Below are 16,150 nucleotides of genomic sequence, written 5' to 3'. Positions count from 1 at the left end.
GAGTTTCGATGCGGTAACGAGCTCATCTTCTTCTGGGCGCGTCGCAAGCGATTCAGATGATGTCGCGCAGATTGCGTCGAGGTCAGAGAGCTTGCCAAAGACATCTTGCGGGAATGGACGAATCAGCGAAAGTGCATTTCTCCCAAGTCACGTGACTCTAAAAGGGGGAATTGAATCTTGATCGCGCGGCCCGCTTGTTTCGTTTGCTCCATCTACCCCAGCAACCATGCTGGCGGTTTCTCGAACATCTATATCGCCCATACTCGCCCTCGCGCCTTACGTCCTCCTCGGGGGAACAGTCTGGGGATCAGCCTGTCACATTGTTTTCAAGCACTTCCGATCAAGGGGACAACACGTGAAGCGGCACACCGCAGAAGATGGAAGTCAAGAAGAGCGGGCTGGACTTCTCAGCTCGCAAACTACTCAACAGACGAGAAGGAAACCGGTCGGATCTGAGAGAGGGGAAGCTGTTGAAGGACCGACAGGGGACGAAATGCTACTCGAGAGCTTGCAGATACTCTCCGTGACAGGTTTATTCGCTCTCTGCGTCACACGCCTTCAAGCAGGAGAGGAGAAATGGAGGAGAATCTTCGACGGAGGAATTCTCGCAACCTCTGTAAGTCTCCCATTCTGATCTTTGCGCGCACTGGAATGACAAGCTGAGCAGACATGATGTCGCATGTCGTACAGCTCTATCTCGTGCTATCGAGCCTCTTACGACTATTCGACGAACGGTTACATCGAATCGTACGCTTCGAACAACTGGTTCTCGCCGCTGGACTCGCCATTTTCGCATTCTTCTCCGAGGTGAGTACCTGCGAATCACCCCAATGGTCATGGAGATGGTGGAAGCTGACTCATTTCGGCTATACGACAGCTCTTTCCCTTTGTGTTCGTTGCGCATCCTCCAACTTCAACCCTCGTCAAACTCGGATGGGCTCAAGCAGTGCTCGCCTTTTCTCTATGCACCATCCTACTGCTGACTCCTCCAAGATTTGAACCAAAGATCCCCGGAGTACGTCTTGCCCGGCTCGCAGGCGTCCATCTCGGATTTTCTTGACTGACTTTCGTTGCTATTGCCCTCTCCAGCTTCCTCCCAACCCTGCGCAAACTGCATCACTTCTATCTCGCCTCTTATTTTCGTTCCTCGAGCCTCGTATGGCTCGATATTTCCTTCTTACTTCGAAGCATCTCCGTCGTCTGCTCCCTCGATCTGCGTCTTCATCGAAGGACGAAGCCGACGGATTCAAGCACCTCGTTCCGCCATTACCCGACATTCTCCACTCTCGACTCGTGCTCGATCAATTCCGCTGGAAAGGAACGGAAAAGGTGGTAGAGGGGAAAGAGCAGAACTCGCACGACGTCGAAGAAGACAGAACGAGTAAGCCATCAGTGGGCACGACATGGTGTTTCCTCTGGAGGTATCGTCAGGAAGTGTTCGAGATTCTCGCGTTCGCAAGTGCCTGGATCGTGTTCGTCTTCCTTTCACCTCTTTCGATGAATTTGGTGAGCGCGCTTTTTCACTCTTTCCGGGGCCCAGCTCAGACCCGTGGATCTGACAACTCGTATCTCACAGCTCCTTCGCTACGTGCAATCCTCTCAAGCACCACCCTTCGGACTTTCGCCTTACCTCTTCGCGGTCGGAATCTTCGTCGCACCCGTCGCTACTTCAATCTGTTATCAAAGCGCACTCTACCGCCTCGCCCAGCTCGGTCTACGTCTCAGATCTATCCTGGGATCAGCAGTGTTCGAGAACCTCATGCGAGTGAAAGCGGGAGGCGGAGGGAATAAGGAGGATGGAGAAGAAGACGACAGCGACAATTCGAAGAATGGTTCGAATGGTAAAGATTCTTCCGGCAAGAAGAAACATAGTAAACAAGGTGGAGGAGCAGGAGGAGCTGAGGCTGTTGGACGTGTCAACAACTTAGTCGGAACCGACGTCGACGTTATCACTTCGAGCCTCGTAAGTTTACTGCTCTTTCTTTGTCATTGCCTGGCCTGAGAGTCACTAAACGTTCAACTCTGTTCGATAGACTCCAGCACTCGAGCTCTTTGGGATCGTGCCAAAGTTGCTCGTCTCGCTCATCTTCCTCTACTTCCTTCTCGGCTGGTCGGCATTCGTCGCTCTCGGAGTTATCGTCGGATTCGCCCCAGTCTCGAGTGTTGTCTCAAAGAAGTACGGCGGAGTCCAGGAAGAGATCATGAAGGTCCGTTTCTCTCCCTCTCTCTCTGCATTTTGACACCTTAGACTAACGAGGAACACGATCTCAGGCTACGGATAAACGAGTCACCTTAGTGCAAGAGTTACTCAATTCGATTCGAATCTTGAAGATGTTCGCTTGGGAGAAACCTTCGATCGAAAGAATCACCAAGACTCGGAAACTCGAGCTCGACAAAATCAAGAAGCGGGCAAAGATCTACTCGTGAGCAATCTCAATTCTCTCCGAAAGCCCAACGATGCTCATACTCCTCTCCTTGAACAGCGGAATGATGTTTCTCTCGACTGGAATCCCCGCCGCCGTCACTCTCGCGACTTTCGGCTCGTTCGTCTTCGTTCAAAAGGAATCGCTTACGGCTTCGACCGCATTTACGGCCATGTCGCTGTTCAGTCTACTTCGAGAAGCAGTCAGTAAGTAGGGCCCAGCTCTCGATGTTCCACCGAGTTCTACCCGCTGAAGCGTCGCTCATCTCGCAGTTTCGGCGACTCGACTTCTCTCCGCTTTCATGCGTGCGAGTGTCTCCGTCGGACGCATCAACAGTTTCATTCAAGATACGGAACAGCTCGACGACAGTCCACGATCCTTTTCACGCGCTAGCGATTCGAAGACGGCAGTGCGAATTTCCGATGCGACGTTCCGCTTCTCTCGTTACGGTTCGACCGGGTTCACTCTCAAGGTCGACAAACTCCACATCGCCAAGGATTCGACTACGATCGTTGCAGGAGATGTCGGAAGCGGCAAAAGTGCTTTTCTTCTCGCTCTTCTCGGCGAGCTATCTCTACGGAGCGGCTCCGTCGAATTCGCGACGGAATCCGGAGACCGCCTCAAGGTATCTTACGCCGCTCAAAGTCCTTGGCTTCAAGGTACGTTCGTCTTGAAAGCATCCTCACTGTTCTCCTCCGCTAAACTCTCAACTCGCCTCTACAGATACTTCGATTCGAAACAATATCCTCTTCGGTGAAGAATTCGACGAGGAACGATACAACGACACAGTCTTTGCGTGCGCCCTGGAGAATGATATTGAAGGTCTGCCGGAGGGAGATGAAACTCGTTGCGGAGAAAAAGGTCTCAGTCTCTCAGGGTACGTCCTCATCGACGCTCTCGGCAATGCTCGGTGACTTGGCTCATCATCCATTCTTCTCTGTGTCATTAGTGGTCAAAAACAACGAATTTGTTTGGCTCGTGCAGTGTATTCTCGATCGCAGCTCGTCCTGCTCGACGATGTTCTCAGTGCTCTCGACTCGCAAGCCACTCTCTCTTTCACTGACCTCAGACGCTCCGACTGACGTCACTCTGATACACTGCAGCGGCGCGGTATCACACGTTGTCGAGCATTGCTTGAACGGCCCTCTCCTTCGAGAAAGAACTGTGGTTCTCGTCACTCACTTCGTCAAATTATGCGCTCGTCGACTCGACAATTGCTCCCTCATCGTCAACCTCCACAACGGCAAAGTCACAGACGCTTCTCCTCCCTCTCACGATCTCTCTGCCGGCGGAAGCGGAATGCTCCGTACGAATTCGGGATCTTCGCTTCGCAGCAATCGAAGCAATCGTTCGCGCTCGAAAGACGACGAAAATGGACAGCATCACGTCAAACACGGCTCGGGTCATGACCATCGAGAAGACGGGGATAGTTCGGGATCCGGAACGCAAATTTCTTGGAAAGTTTATCGAAGTTATTTCGCCGCGATGGGAGGTTGGGTGTTCTGGACCTGTTACGTTCTCGTCAACTTGACTGCTCACGTCTTTATGCTCGCTCAAGTGAGTGCCTCTACTCTTCTTGTTGGACGAGGTTGCATTCCGTGCGAGGTGAAAGTGATCTTGAACCTTTTGCCTCAGCGGTGTTGCAACCTTCTCCAACACTTCTCTCAGGCTTGTCGGGGCAAAAGATACTGATCATCAATGTACTTCTTCAGGGCTGGTGGATTGGGAGATGGGTCGAAGCGCCGACTCGAGACTCGCAAGCGTCAAAATACTTCTCGATTTACGCTGCGATTCAAATCATTTCGGCCTCTTCTCTCACTGCGATGTACCTCGCTCTCATCGCTGGAGGTATTCGAGCCTCGAAAATCCTCTACACCGATCTCACGAAATCAATGTTTTCGGCTCCTTTCCGCTGGTGGGACAAGACACCGCTCGGAAACGCACTCAACCGTCATACGAAAGATACTGAGATCGCAGATACCGAGCAGGTGAGTTCTGTTCCTCCTCGATCAACCCCGAACTTCAAGCACATTTCGTTCATCTACAGGTCGACAACCTTCAACCCGTCTTCGACTACAGTGTTCAAGTACTCTTCGTCGCAGTCGTGATCTGCTCGATTCTTCCCATCTTTCTCCTTCCCGCCGCCGGAATCGCTTTCGTCTTCTTCCTGATCGGAAAACTCTACGTTCGGTACGTTGCCCATTCTCTCACTCTTTGATGGTGTTGAGACTGACCGTGTCTCTATCTCGTACTAGAAACGCTCTCGCTGCTCGAAAGGAAATCGCTGCGGCACGCTCACCTCTGTTTTCGACTCTGGGAGATGCGACGAGTGGAATTGTGACTATCCGAGCTTTCGGTCGTGAGGAATACTTTGTTTCACGCTACAAGACTCAAACAGACCGATACAACCAGGCAAGTATTTGCGTCCAATTACCAAGCTCGAGCTGACGAAGAGCTGACTCCGTCTCTCGCACGTGTCGATAGGTTCAACTGTACGGAGAAGGTCTCGACAGATGGCTTGAAGAGCGATCGGATATGGTCGGGGCGCTCGTTTCGTTCATCGTCGGGCTTCTTTGCCTATCTTCGGGACTCTCGTCCGGAGTTACAGGTTTCCTCATTTCGACTGGTGAGATCGCTGTCTGTCTCAGTCTCTTCCGAATCGAGACTGATCACATCAACGTCGACTTACGCAGGTCTCGAATTCACGTCTCGAATTCTCTACGTCGTTCGATCCGTGAATCGTAATGAGCTCTCGATGAATTCGGTTCAACGGATCGTTCAATACAGTACAGAGATTCCTTGGGAAGAAGCGAACTCGGAAAAGAAACAACCTCCAGCGAGTTGGCCTCACGATGGTGCGATCGAGGTAAGCTTCTCCAGATTCCGGAATTTGAGATGCTGTCGCCTAATCTTTTGTTGCTCTTCCAGTTCGACGAATTCTCCGCAAAGTATTCCGAAGATAGCCAAGACGTCCTTCACGAGCTCTCGTTCCGGATCGAGCCCGGAGAGAAGATCGGTATCGTAGGAGAAAGTGGTTGCGGAAAGAGTAGTTTATGTGAGTCCAAAGAATCGACCCTTCGTTCGACACTCGATGGGAGCTGACACTAGTTCACTTGAAACCCGGTAGCACTCGCATTGATGCGCTTCATCATCCCGTCTGGAGGAACTATTACGATCGACGGTCGAAAACTGTCGGACACGAACATTGAAGCTATTCGATCCCGACTCACTCTCGTCCCTCAAGATCCGACGTTGTTCTCGGGAACTCTTCGCTCGAACTTGGATCCTACCGATGAACATGACGATCAGTCTCTTTGGTCTGCTCTGAAGCGGAGCGGATTCGCAAAGGAGAACGACGACCTCGACCTCGAGTCGCCAGTTCGTAGCGGGGGTTCAAACTTTTCGCAAGGTCAAAGGCAACTCGTCGGATTGGCTCGGGCGCTTGTCAGACGCAGCAAAGTTGTCATCCTCGACGAAGCTAGTGAGTTCTCCGCTTTCGAACCTCAATTTACCGAGACGAGAGGCTGACTCGCAGAACTGTTCGTGCAGCCGCTTCTCTCGACAATGAATCGGATCGTCTCGTCCAAAGAGCTATTCGTGAAGAGTTCGAAGGCTGCACTTTATTGACCGTCGCACATCGAATCGGTAAGCTATTTCATCTCTCTTGAACCGAATCCATGGTATGCTCATCGTACCTTTCTGGAACAGAAACGATCGTCGACTACGACCGTGTCCTCGTTCTCGGCGCGGGACGAGTGGTCGAGTTTGACAAACCGTCGAAGCTGCTCGAGAAGCAAGACGGAGCGTTCAGAGAGATGTGCGAATCAACTGGGAACTTTGATGAACTGCTCGAGAAGGCAAAGAAGGGGAGGGACAGTAGCGAGTAGACGGGTAGCCTGAACCATTGTAAAGGATTTTATTTCGATTCTGTTCCTAGGTTTGAGAGATACCACAGTTCGAACAGCTCTTCCCCAGCTTGACCTTTCTCTATATCTCTAGCCAGATTCCACCACGAGCTATGGAAAGATGGCAAGGATGTTAGCGAGAGGAGCGTGAGGTGTGAGCGCGAGGTGTCGAGACGGTTTTGCATGCTCACCTCGATTTCGTCTTTTCTCCGAGAGCTGCCCACATTTTCCCAATCCAGAGAGCACTCGATGTTGCGTTCATATCTCGGCTACGAGGTGGAGAAAGTAATCGAAGTCCTTCACCGTCCTCGCTTTCCTTGATCACCGCGCCCAACGAAGCGAGTCCCTCCGTTTCTGCTACGATTGATTCTCGATAACGACCTCTCGAAGCGAAGGATTGAGACAAGATTCGAGTTACTGAGTAGAGTGCCGGCCGAAGAGTCGTCTTGGCGTCGTAAGTCTCCTCCACCTCCTTCTCGAGCCGAAGAAGTCGTTCGATACTACTGTCGTCGTTTCCGGCTATCCGTTGCGCCTCCTCTAGTAGTGACGTCCTCCTCTTTCTGATAGCCTTTCCTGCCCTTCTTTCGTCATCGCACAACTCACAGTCACAAACGAATCCATGCCTCGACAGCTTTCCTTCTCGTGCCTCGAGACTTGCTGTTTGAGCGAGATACGAAATGGTGATTTCTTCTCCCTCCTTGACGTCTTCTCGAGCTCGAGATATGAAGAGCTGGGATAGAAAGGTGTAAGAGGCGTTTGGTAGACAAGAATGATTGCATGCGGAGGGGAGTGGAGGATAAATTGCTATCGGAGGTGAGAAGATGTCTTCTTCTTTGCTGTTGTGTGTCGAGTCGGAGTCGATCGAAATTGAGGCGAGATCTTCGATTCGAAACCCGTTGAACGTAACGATCCCTTCCAATCTGCTGATATCTCGCCCCGAACTTCCTCCCGCCTCCCTTCCGTTGTTCGGCTCGCCTGCCCACAGCTCTTCCGCAAGTGTATCAACCCCTTCTTCCCCTTCCGCTGCATCCCAAGCCAGTTGCGAGATGACTTCGTTAATCGTCCACGGATCTTCCGATTTCGTCCACAGATTGACCCCTGTCAAGTACCGCGTCTTCCTCCCCTCAGCTCCTGACGGTCCTTTCCCGCCTTGTTTCCCGATCGATCCCGCCGAAGCGACAGGTTTACACACCATTAAGACTTCCCCTCTCTGAATCGCTCGTTTCGCAATCAATCCTTTCCCCTTTCCCTCAATCTGCTTCACTTCTACTGCATCGAACGCAAAATAATCCGCGACGTCCAGCCTTGCTCCATGATCGTCTCGAGCTTGTCGATGCAGTGACGGGAAATCGAAAGTCGCTTGAGTTTGCTCGAGGAGTCGAGAACGTGCGCGTTCGAGAAGAGTGACAGCATCGGAGTCAGGAAGATCAGATGAAGTGAGAGTAGAGAGCGTCAAGATGCATTCGGTGAAGCGGTCGAGGGAGTAGAGGGAAAGAGAGAGTCGGTAGAGAAGTTTTCGTTCGAGAGGTGTTGAGGGAGATGCGTAGACAGAAGGAGGGAAGAGCGAGAGAGCGAGGGTACAGTTGCGTCGGGCAGAGGAAGGGAGGGAGAGCTTGAGGTTTGTGAGAGCGAGGTTCGAGAGAAGAGTCGCTCTCAGAATCGTCGTTGAGGATGCGTGCGACGATTCCAGCATCGAGAGACTCCAAGTATAGGCTTCTTTCGCCGCGTGCCACCTTTGCGCTTGAAACGCTTTGTTCCCAATCGTCTTGCAGTGTTCGGCCGAACGACCGAAGAGCGGGTGTTTCGAGGCAAAATTCGTGCCTGTCGATTCGAGGAGGGGAGAATCGGGAAAGAGTCTGACGAAGTCTGAGGGAGATTCGATTCGGATGTAGTAGCCGTCGCGAGTCGAACGGACGAAGGGTTCTTTAATAGCTGTTTTGTGAATTTATCAAAAGTCAGCGACGGAACCTCGAGGAGGAAGACCGATGCTCACCAAATGTTGAGCCGATAGGGAAGATGTCCTTCAGATCCTGCAAGTTGAACTTGCTAGGGATCCGGAATAGCGAGACGGGAACGACGAAACCTTCGGAAGTTTCAACGACTAATTGAACCGATGCTGTTCGAACGGGAAGAGCTACGACTCTACAGACGAGCAATCTTCCTTGTGATACTAGAATGTCAGCCAGATCAATATCGGTCGAGGGAGAGAAACGAGGACGAACCAGCTGCGACCTCGTCGATCCGTGTCTGACCAGCTGACAGCTTCAGGGGCTCGAGTTCCTTCACTTCCCGACTACTGAAGTGTTTCCCTCGACCTAGAATGACTCTTCGAGTCCTCACTTGTCCTCTTGCATCAAGCAGTCGTTCCCGTTCTGAAATGGTTGAATGAGCAGCGAGAACAGCTGAACGATCGAGTTTTCTGACTGGAGTAGGTTCTGGTAGGTACGTGTATGCTGCTTCTAGCGCTTCATAGTCTATTGTCGACATGTGTCGAGAATGGTGAAGGGAAAGAGATGAAGAATTATTCCTCGACAAGTTCATTCATCTACGACGACTTCGAATACAGCCGGCGAGTCAAGGAGCGACAGAGATGCCTCCGAAGCGGAACATGGATGGACCGCAAAGTGGAGCAGACAAGAAGCGGCAGAGAATGAAGGATCAGAGATCGATTCCAGTTCAAGGATACCAGCAGAGACAAGGGGGATCGACTGCGAGCGGTGATTACTCTGAAGACTGTCTCCCACGGTAGGGCGAAAGAGCTGACCATCTTCGAGCTAGGTAACAACACTTTGCCTGCGACGATTGAAGTCGAGAAATTCGCCCAGGTCAGTCAATCGTCTTCGTCTAGGCGGATTGGAAACCTACGTTGAAATTGATTGTGACAGGCGCGGGCGTTCGAGATCACGGCGATGCAGCGAGCGATGAAGTCGGCAAAGTGAGTTTCCATTTTTCGCTTCCGAAGTCGAGATTCGCTCTTTACTGATTCAGGTCCGCGAGCAGAGAGGCAGGAACACAAAGAGCGTTCCAGTCTCTTCCTCGGCACCTACGACGTCGAGCTGCGAGTCACAACATTCGTCGCTTACCGCTCAGACTTCGTGAACGAGCGAAAGCAGAGGTCAGTCTGAAGCCGAGCTACCGCTGTTTGAGCTGTGCTCACGAAACTCTCATCTCGCATGTAGGTACCGAAAGATGCTGCAAAGCCGAAAAAGGTTTCGAGAAAGATGCTGGGGAGACATCGGAGAGTGCGACCAGGTCTCAAGGCTGAAATGTTCAAGAAGCGTCAGCGTGAGCTGCTCTTTCGTGGTTTTGTCCACGATTTCATGCTCATACCCAGTCCGACCTGTAGGGGAGAAGCTATGGCTCGGAACTCACGTTTGGCATGCGAAAAGGATGCACATGATCGATATATGGGGATTCCGTCTCGCAAGTTTCTCTTCCCTCACTCTCGAACGAGCGCTCACTCACGTGCTGACATCCCCACAGGCAGAGAAACCCACCGAGAAAGCTTACCGTTCTTCCTACCGCGCTGCTTTTCATGGCGCGATGGTTCACGATGCGAGCTATCATCAATACTTTCAACTCGACGGCCCTCACGAACAACTGTGGACACTGCTCGATAAAGTATGTGATCCTGCTACGATCTCGCCTACCTCTCAACGGTGAGTTTTTGCTTTTCGCCCACATGCTCTCGAACGTGATTGAACTTCTTCCTTACCAGCTTTATATGGGGAGCTCGCGAATGCACCACAAACCTCTATGATCCTTCTCTACAATACCCTAACGGATTAATCGGTCCCGCTACTTTCATCTGGCGTCCTCGCACTACTCCTCTGCGTCGAGCAACAACCTCCGACGGCAAGAGTTTCTTCACCGACACGATTCTCATCCGCGTTCATCCGACGATTGCACGAACGGCTTTCTCAGCGTGCGAGAGAGCGATCGATCCTGAGTCAGACGTCAAGATCACGAAACATGAGGAGGAATTCGCAACGTTTGAAGTGACGGGGAAACGAGCGGCAGAGGTAGTCAAAGCAGTTCTCAGGCCGACCAAACCGAGAAACCAGGAAGCAAAAGCTGTGAGTATCCTCCTCCACACGCTGAAGCGACCGGAGGGGAGACTGACGAGACTGGATGAGAGCTAGGCGTGGAGGAAACTCGATCCTGAAGCTGGACCTGGTGGAGTTCCCGAAGGAATGATCTTCGGGTTCGAAGTCTATGATCCTCGACTTTCGTGAGTCTCTTCGAACTCTACTGTCTTGTCGTATTCGAAGTTTCGCTGAACGTTCGATTTTTAGCTTTCCTCCGAAACTTGACAAGTCGGATTCTTCTCCCCTCTCTCAGGAACCGCTCGTCCCGAGTCATGAGATAGCGAATGTCGACTCCTTCTGGGACGCAGCGAAACGACAGCGAATGTCGACTCTGAAGTACAAAAAGACAGACCTCGACGCTCGACGATCTCAGGTGAGCTATCCCTTCACTCTTCCTCTCTCGTGAATTTCTCTACTGACGAATGTTGTCTTATTTCAGAACCTCCTTCCGGGTACTTCACTCCGCCCACTCGCTCAAGACGATCGAATCCCAATCCTCCTCTCCCAACGAACCCTTTCTCCCTCTACTCTCGGCGTCTCCTCTTCCTCCCTCTCCTCCGAATCGACCTCTCTCTTCACTCTCACGATTCCCTTCGGGTGGTCCATGGCGTTCTGGTCTTCTCTTGTTCACTCCTCCCCTCGAGTCGCCGGTCTACGAGAACGAGCTCTCTCGACATACGAAGCTGGATTGGCGACTTTCCCACAAGATTACCCTTCGACGATGGCGTATGAGGAACATGAGAAAAGGAGAGAGGTGGATGAGAGAGGGTATTGGGAGAGGAGACCGCCGGCGAAACGTCCGAATTTTTCGAAATTGGGGACGGAGGATCCTTGGAATGTCGACCTTGAGAAGCTACTGCGAAGGAAAGGAAAAGAGAGAGGGAAAGAGGAGGAAGCGATGGAGGAAGACGTGACGGAGAATCAGGTTCAACCGTATCTCGTACCGTCCAAAATCGCAACTTCTCTCTCCGCCTCAGTCAGCAAGAACCGACTCCCAACCTCTCAAACATCGGAGACGGAATCGACGCCTCTCGCAAGACTCGAACAGGGCCTCACGAAAGGTTGGACCTCATTGAAGAATGGGGAAAGTTTGAAAGGGAATTCACTCCTCGCGAAAGCTCTCGTTCGAGTCAGGGTCGATCCCTGCCTCCGAGGAGTATCGGAGGACTTTGGGTTGATCTACGAACTCGAGGAAGGGGAAGTTGAGAAAGTGAGGGCGAAGATTGAATTGAAAAGGAGGAACGAACGAGTGCTTGCGACGGGAGAAGGAGAAGGAGCAGAAGATGTAAGCCCAATCTCTCCACTGCTCGGTCTTTCATTCACTGACTCTCGCTCTTCCCCTCAGCTGTGTGAGAGACCCAAGAAAGAAGCAGTCATTGGAAGGATTACGACGGGTACTTTCTCGCTCGCTCGAGGAAAAGGTTACGGAATTGGAGTCGTTTCTTTCTCTCGCTACCTCGAGATGGTGCATCGCGATTCGAGGTGTGTCTACCTTCACTAGTCGCGATCGACGCGCCAGTACTGACACTCGTTCTGCTCCTGACAGTGCTAGGTCGAATCGAAATTTGGTACTATTCAGGAATCGAGATGGAGAGACGTATCGAGCAGCAACTCTGAGTATTCTACCTTGATATCACGTGAGAATCCCAAGCAGGTCTAAGAAGAATCGCTTTGCTGCGAGAAGAGGAAAAGAGAGCATCGGAGTTGCCTCGGAGAACTCGGCAGCTAGTCGGAAACGCTCAAACCCCCTTCTTCTCTTGCCTTCCTTTCACCTTCAACGCTTCTCGCTCGTTACTCCTCACGTCCACTAGCTGATCCAGTTGCATAGACACTCACGACTCGACTCTCATTGTACGACAAACGCGCTACTCAATCGCAGCAGCTCCAGAAACTAGTCACTTCCCCTCCTCTCTCAACTCGGACTTTACACGATCTTCCTCAAAAGCACTCATGAGACTCGATACCTCGATCATCTTCGCCATCATCGCCCTCGCGAGTGGTGCGAAGGGTCAAAAAGCGGGAACGTTTGAGATCGTTGGAAATTCGGGTGAGTCTCTCATTCACTGCTTCCCTCCGAACATCCTCTTCAACGAATCTTGACGCGTTGTACATGCAGGTGTTTCGGCTCAACAACTCTTCCAAGTGAGAACTCGCGACTCTCTTTTCGACGGAGTGAAAGTTCGTTCAGCTGATACGAATCCTCTCTTCGTCCTCTCCGTCTGAGCAGCACAAGAACAAAGTCCACATCGTCGACAAAACCGAGAACAATCCAGCTCAAGTGAACGGTCATCCAGCTTGGGCCGTCTCGTACGACGTTGAAACGAACGATTTCCGACCTCTCGACATCGTTTCGAACGCGTTCTGTGCGGGAGGAAACGTTCTCGGGAATGGTTCGTGGATCAATGTTGGAGGAAATGCTGCTGTTACTACGATGGGAGTCGGAGTTGGTCCGAATTCTCCGAATCCTTACGGGTGAGCAAATTTCGCAATTATCGTTCTCTCTTTCGCACGAAACCTGAATCTCGTTTCGCCAGGAACATCGATGGAGGTAAAGCGATTCGAATGATCACTCCTTGCGACAATGACTCTTGTAAGCCCTCCTTCTCGTTCCTTTCTCTGCTCTGTCGCTGATCCGAGCTCGATTTACCTTTTCCTTTTTCAGGCGAATGGACCGACAACGTCAATGCGATGCCTCTCTCTCGCTGGTATCCGACGTGAGTCATTCCATTCGCATACTCCCGCTCACAACTAATCTCGTCCCCGCGGATAGGGTCGAAACTCTTGCGGATGGGCGTGCGATCATTATTGGCGGAGAGCTCTGGGGATCCTTCGTTAACACTCCTCAGGGAGCGCAGAATGTCCCTTCGATCGAGTTCTGGCCTCGTCGTTCTCCCGATGAAGTTCCTGTCAACGTTACGTTTCTCGAGGAGACGATGCCGGTCAATCTCTATCCTTTGACTTGGTTGCTTTCCGACGGTCGACTGTTCATGCAAGTGAGTTATGTCGTTCCTCATCGACCTCCCTCACCTCGCGACTAACTCTCGATATGATGTAGGCTGGTTGGATGACGACTCTCTACGACTACAACCAAAATACTGAGTCTCGTCTCCCAAACATTACGTGAGTCGCTCCTCCCACTCATTGACTGTGGTTCATAGAGTGCTCACGACCTTGCTTCATGTAGTCACGCTCAACGACCTTACCCTGCTGGAGCCGGTTCGATCATGCTTCCGATGCTTCCTCCCGATTATCGACAGACGATTGCTTTCGCCGGAGGAGTAACTCCTGAAAGAGAGGATTGGAATCAAGTCAGTCTTGAGTTCTTCTATCCCGTTCGCTCTCATCGTGTCTGAATCGTTCGCGAACTCGTGTGCAGAATGAATGGGATATCATCGATACTCCGGCTTCTTCCTCGACTGTCGGAATCACTCCTCTCGATGCTGACGATGCGACTTGGACGGACTACGATGATCTACCCGAAGGACGTACGATGGGTGAGTAGCTTTCCCCCGTTGAAACCCCGAGCTGGAGAACACTGACTCGACTCTTCTCTTTTCGAAATGAATCGCTAGGCAACTTGATCCACCTCCCTGATCAACGTATTCTCCTCCTTAATGGTGCAGCTCAGGGCGCTGAAGGCTACGGATGGGACTCGTTCGCTCTCAATCAGTCTTACGCAAAGGGACCGAGGCTCGAGTGCCGTTATTTCGACGCTCGAGCTGCGAAAGGTTCTCAATGGGATCTCAGTCAGTCATTCTCTTCGCTCTATCAGTCTAAGTTGATACTGATCAACGATCATTGAGGGACTAGGTTGCGGTACTTCGACGATTCCTCGAATGTATCACTCCAGCGCGACTTTGCTCTATGATGGAAGTGTTTTCGTCGCTGGATCCAATCCGAACGTCGATGTCAGTGAGTCTACATCTCCGAGCTGTATCGTCATTGCACTCAGCTTGACGGGGATCAGCCTGACTCCCGAAGGAACCCATCGGCGCCGTTTCTCGAGTTTCTAGTTGAATTCACGAAGACTGACTGTTGCCTCATCTTTCCAGTCAATGATCAAACCAACGCTTCTTACGTCTTTCATACCGAGTATCGTGTCGAGCGCTTTTACCCTGTTCGTTCCTCTCTCGGTCTGATCGCGATTGAATTTGCCTCATCTCACTCTTTTTTCGTCTCGTCCAGTCTTACTACGACGCTCCTCGCCCTCAACCGACTGGCTTACCTTCTTCGATAACTTACGGCGGCAACTACTTCGACATCACTTTACCTGCTTCCAATCTGGTCGACGGCGATCTCACAAAGGACATTTCAATCGTGTTGATTCGCACAGGTTTCTCAAGTGAGTCTCGACTCGTCAACATCTTCATCCGCAAAGTATTGATCAACTCTACCTTCAGCTCACGTCATGAACATGGGAGCTCGATTGCTCGTTCTCGATCATTCTTTCTCCTCGAATCTGAACGAAACGACGATTCACTGCTCCCAACTTCCTCCGAATCCAGCTCTTTTCGTTCCCGGTCCCGCTCTACTGTAAGTCCATCATATCGCTCTGACACTTCTTATTTCAGTGACATCGTGCTGAAATGTACTGTGAAACAGATTCGTCGTCGTCAAAGGTATCCCTTCGTTCGGCGAGTTAGTCATGGTTGGAAACGGCAAGCTCGGTCAACAGCCAACCCTCGAAGCGACTATCCTCCCTGTATCATCGACTTCAGACTCAGACTCGAATGGAGCGGTCGTTGAACAAAAAGGGAGCTCGTCGGCGAAGATCGGAATTCAGGTAGAAACTCTCGTTTTGCTTCTGCTTCTGTTCTACCCACTGCTATAAGATCGAGATTGAGACCCTGAGAAGGTAAGGATCTGTGCTGTCGACTTTCATTCAGCCATTCCGGAGAGGTAGGAGCGAGTACGAGCGAGGACCCGATCAATGCGCTGGTTCGAGTCCTCTCTTTTCTCGCTCTGCTCCCTTTTTCTTCATTCGACCATGTTGCGAGCGGCCTTCACGAATGAGGGAAGGGAACGAGAGGAGGAGAAGAGGCGCAAGGAGCTCAAGAAGTCGCTCAGTAAGCTCATTTCGTGCTTCTTTTCGTCTGCAAGTCTCGGCTGACAGTCTCATGATAGGGAAATACTTTGCGTTACAGGCCACACTCTTTCCACGATCTAACCATGACCAACATGACGATGTCTTTCTAGTCAAGGAAGTGCTGAAGAGAGAATTCAGGTCGGCGGACGGCTCAAAGTGGTTTAAGCTCGCTGCACACATTCGCCTCGAGTTAGACGTTGCGAAGCAAGGTGAGTCTACTCTTGCCTCTACGGTATTATCAATGCTTATACCACCGTACGACACTAGAAGGAACTGGAAATTTGCACGCCGTCGCCGAAAATTTCGTCAAAGATTTGAATCATTGCAAAGATTCTGTTCCGGGTAAGGTCTTGATTGCAAAGACGAAAGAACTCCGCGAAACCGTATGTGATCCTTACCTAAGATTCGTTGGCCTCTCGTAGTTGACGCGATCGTTGAGCAATGAACAGAAACTTGACGAACTCGACACTGCATTGTCCAAAGACCTCAAGTTTCCGGGTGAAGATGCGGCTTGTAAGAAATGTAGGTCTACTATCTTTTGTGACCATCATACCTTTGACACGCGCCGAGAACCTTTTCCTGATTGAACTATCAACAGTCGAAAATGGTGAGTTCAAGGCTATCGTTTCGCGTCATGAGGCGAGTTCC

At 51.4% G+C, this 16,150-nt stretch overlaps 4 protein-coding genes across 4 annotated transcripts; 3 read left to right on the top strand and 1 right to left on the bottom strand.

Moving 5' to 3' along the window:
* Positions 1-226: 226 nt before the first annotated feature.
* On the top strand, positions 227-6,310 carry JCM6883_005611 (uncharacterized protein; the record flags this gene model as incomplete). The annotated part of the gene is made up of 21 exons (XM_076633166.1): positions 227-616; positions 691-807; positions 878-1,015; positions 1,090-1,506; positions 1,577-1,963; positions 2,034-2,207; positions 2,272-2,423; positions 2,484-2,629; positions 2,696-3,082; positions 3,147-3,300; positions 3,373-3,462; positions 3,527-3,980; positions 4,136-4,411; positions 4,471-4,613; positions 4,679-4,835; positions 4,908-5,049; positions 5,117-5,289; positions 5,352-5,478; positions 5,551-5,904; positions 5,973-6,068; positions 6,132-6,310. The coding sequence occupies 21 exons, from the start codon at positions 227-229 to the stop codon at positions 6,308-6,310; spliced, it is 4,653 nt and encodes a 1,550-aa protein (XP_076486921.1).
* Positions 6,311-6,339: 29 nt separating this feature from the next.
* On the bottom strand, positions 6,340-8,815 carry JCM6883_005610 (SET domain-containing protein; the record flags this gene model as incomplete). Its single annotated transcript, XM_076633165.1, has 4 exons — positions 6,340-6,439; positions 6,520-8,260; positions 8,322-8,489; positions 8,551-8,815. The coding sequence occupies 4 exons, from the start codon at positions 8,813-8,815 to the stop codon at positions 6,340-6,342; spliced, it is 2,274 nt and encodes a 757-aa protein (XP_076486920.1).
* Positions 8,816-8,918: 103 nt separating this feature from the next.
* Positions 8,919-12,047, top strand: POP1 (ribonuclease P/MRP protein subunit POP1; the record flags this gene model as incomplete). Its single annotated transcript, XM_076633164.1, has 13 exons — positions 8,919-9,045; positions 9,107-9,153; positions 9,214-9,263; positions 9,329-9,443; positions 9,508-9,613; positions 9,675-9,751; positions 9,812-9,987; positions 10,047-10,404; positions 10,471-10,559; positions 10,624-10,789; positions 10,856-11,701; positions 11,762-11,898; positions 11,963-12,047. 13 exons carry the CDS (start codon positions 8,919-8,921, stop codon positions 12,045-12,047), a joined length of 2,379 nt encoding a protein of 792 aa, XP_076486919.1.
* A 319-nt stretch (positions 12,048-12,366) lies between these two features.
* Positions 12,367-15,247, top strand: JCM6883_005608 (uncharacterized protein; the record flags this gene model as incomplete). Its single annotated transcript, XM_076633163.1, has 15 exons — positions 12,367-12,463; positions 12,533-12,558; positions 12,644-12,888; positions 12,951-13,006; positions 13,079-13,130; positions 13,187-13,409; positions 13,472-13,536; positions 13,601-13,724; positions 13,793-13,910; positions 13,989-14,162; positions 14,227-14,328; positions 14,469-14,533; positions 14,602-14,758; positions 14,817-14,949; positions 15,019-15,247. 15 exons carry the CDS (start codon positions 12,367-12,369, stop codon positions 15,245-15,247), a joined length of 1,866 nt encoding a protein of 621 aa, XP_076486918.1.
* Positions 15,248-16,150: the final 903 nt, after the last annotated feature.

This window comes from Sporobolomyces salmoneus (genome assembly GCF_050403485.1).
Source record: "Sporobolomyces salmoneus JCM6883 DNA, S_salmoneus_JCM6883_v1_ctg34, whole genome shotgun sequence".
NCBI lineage: Eukaryota > Fungi > Basidiomycota > Microbotryomycetes > Sporidiobolales > Sporidiobolaceae > Sporobolomyces > Sporobolomyces salmoneus.
This window is presented reverse-complemented; position numbering and strand designations above follow the sequence as displayed.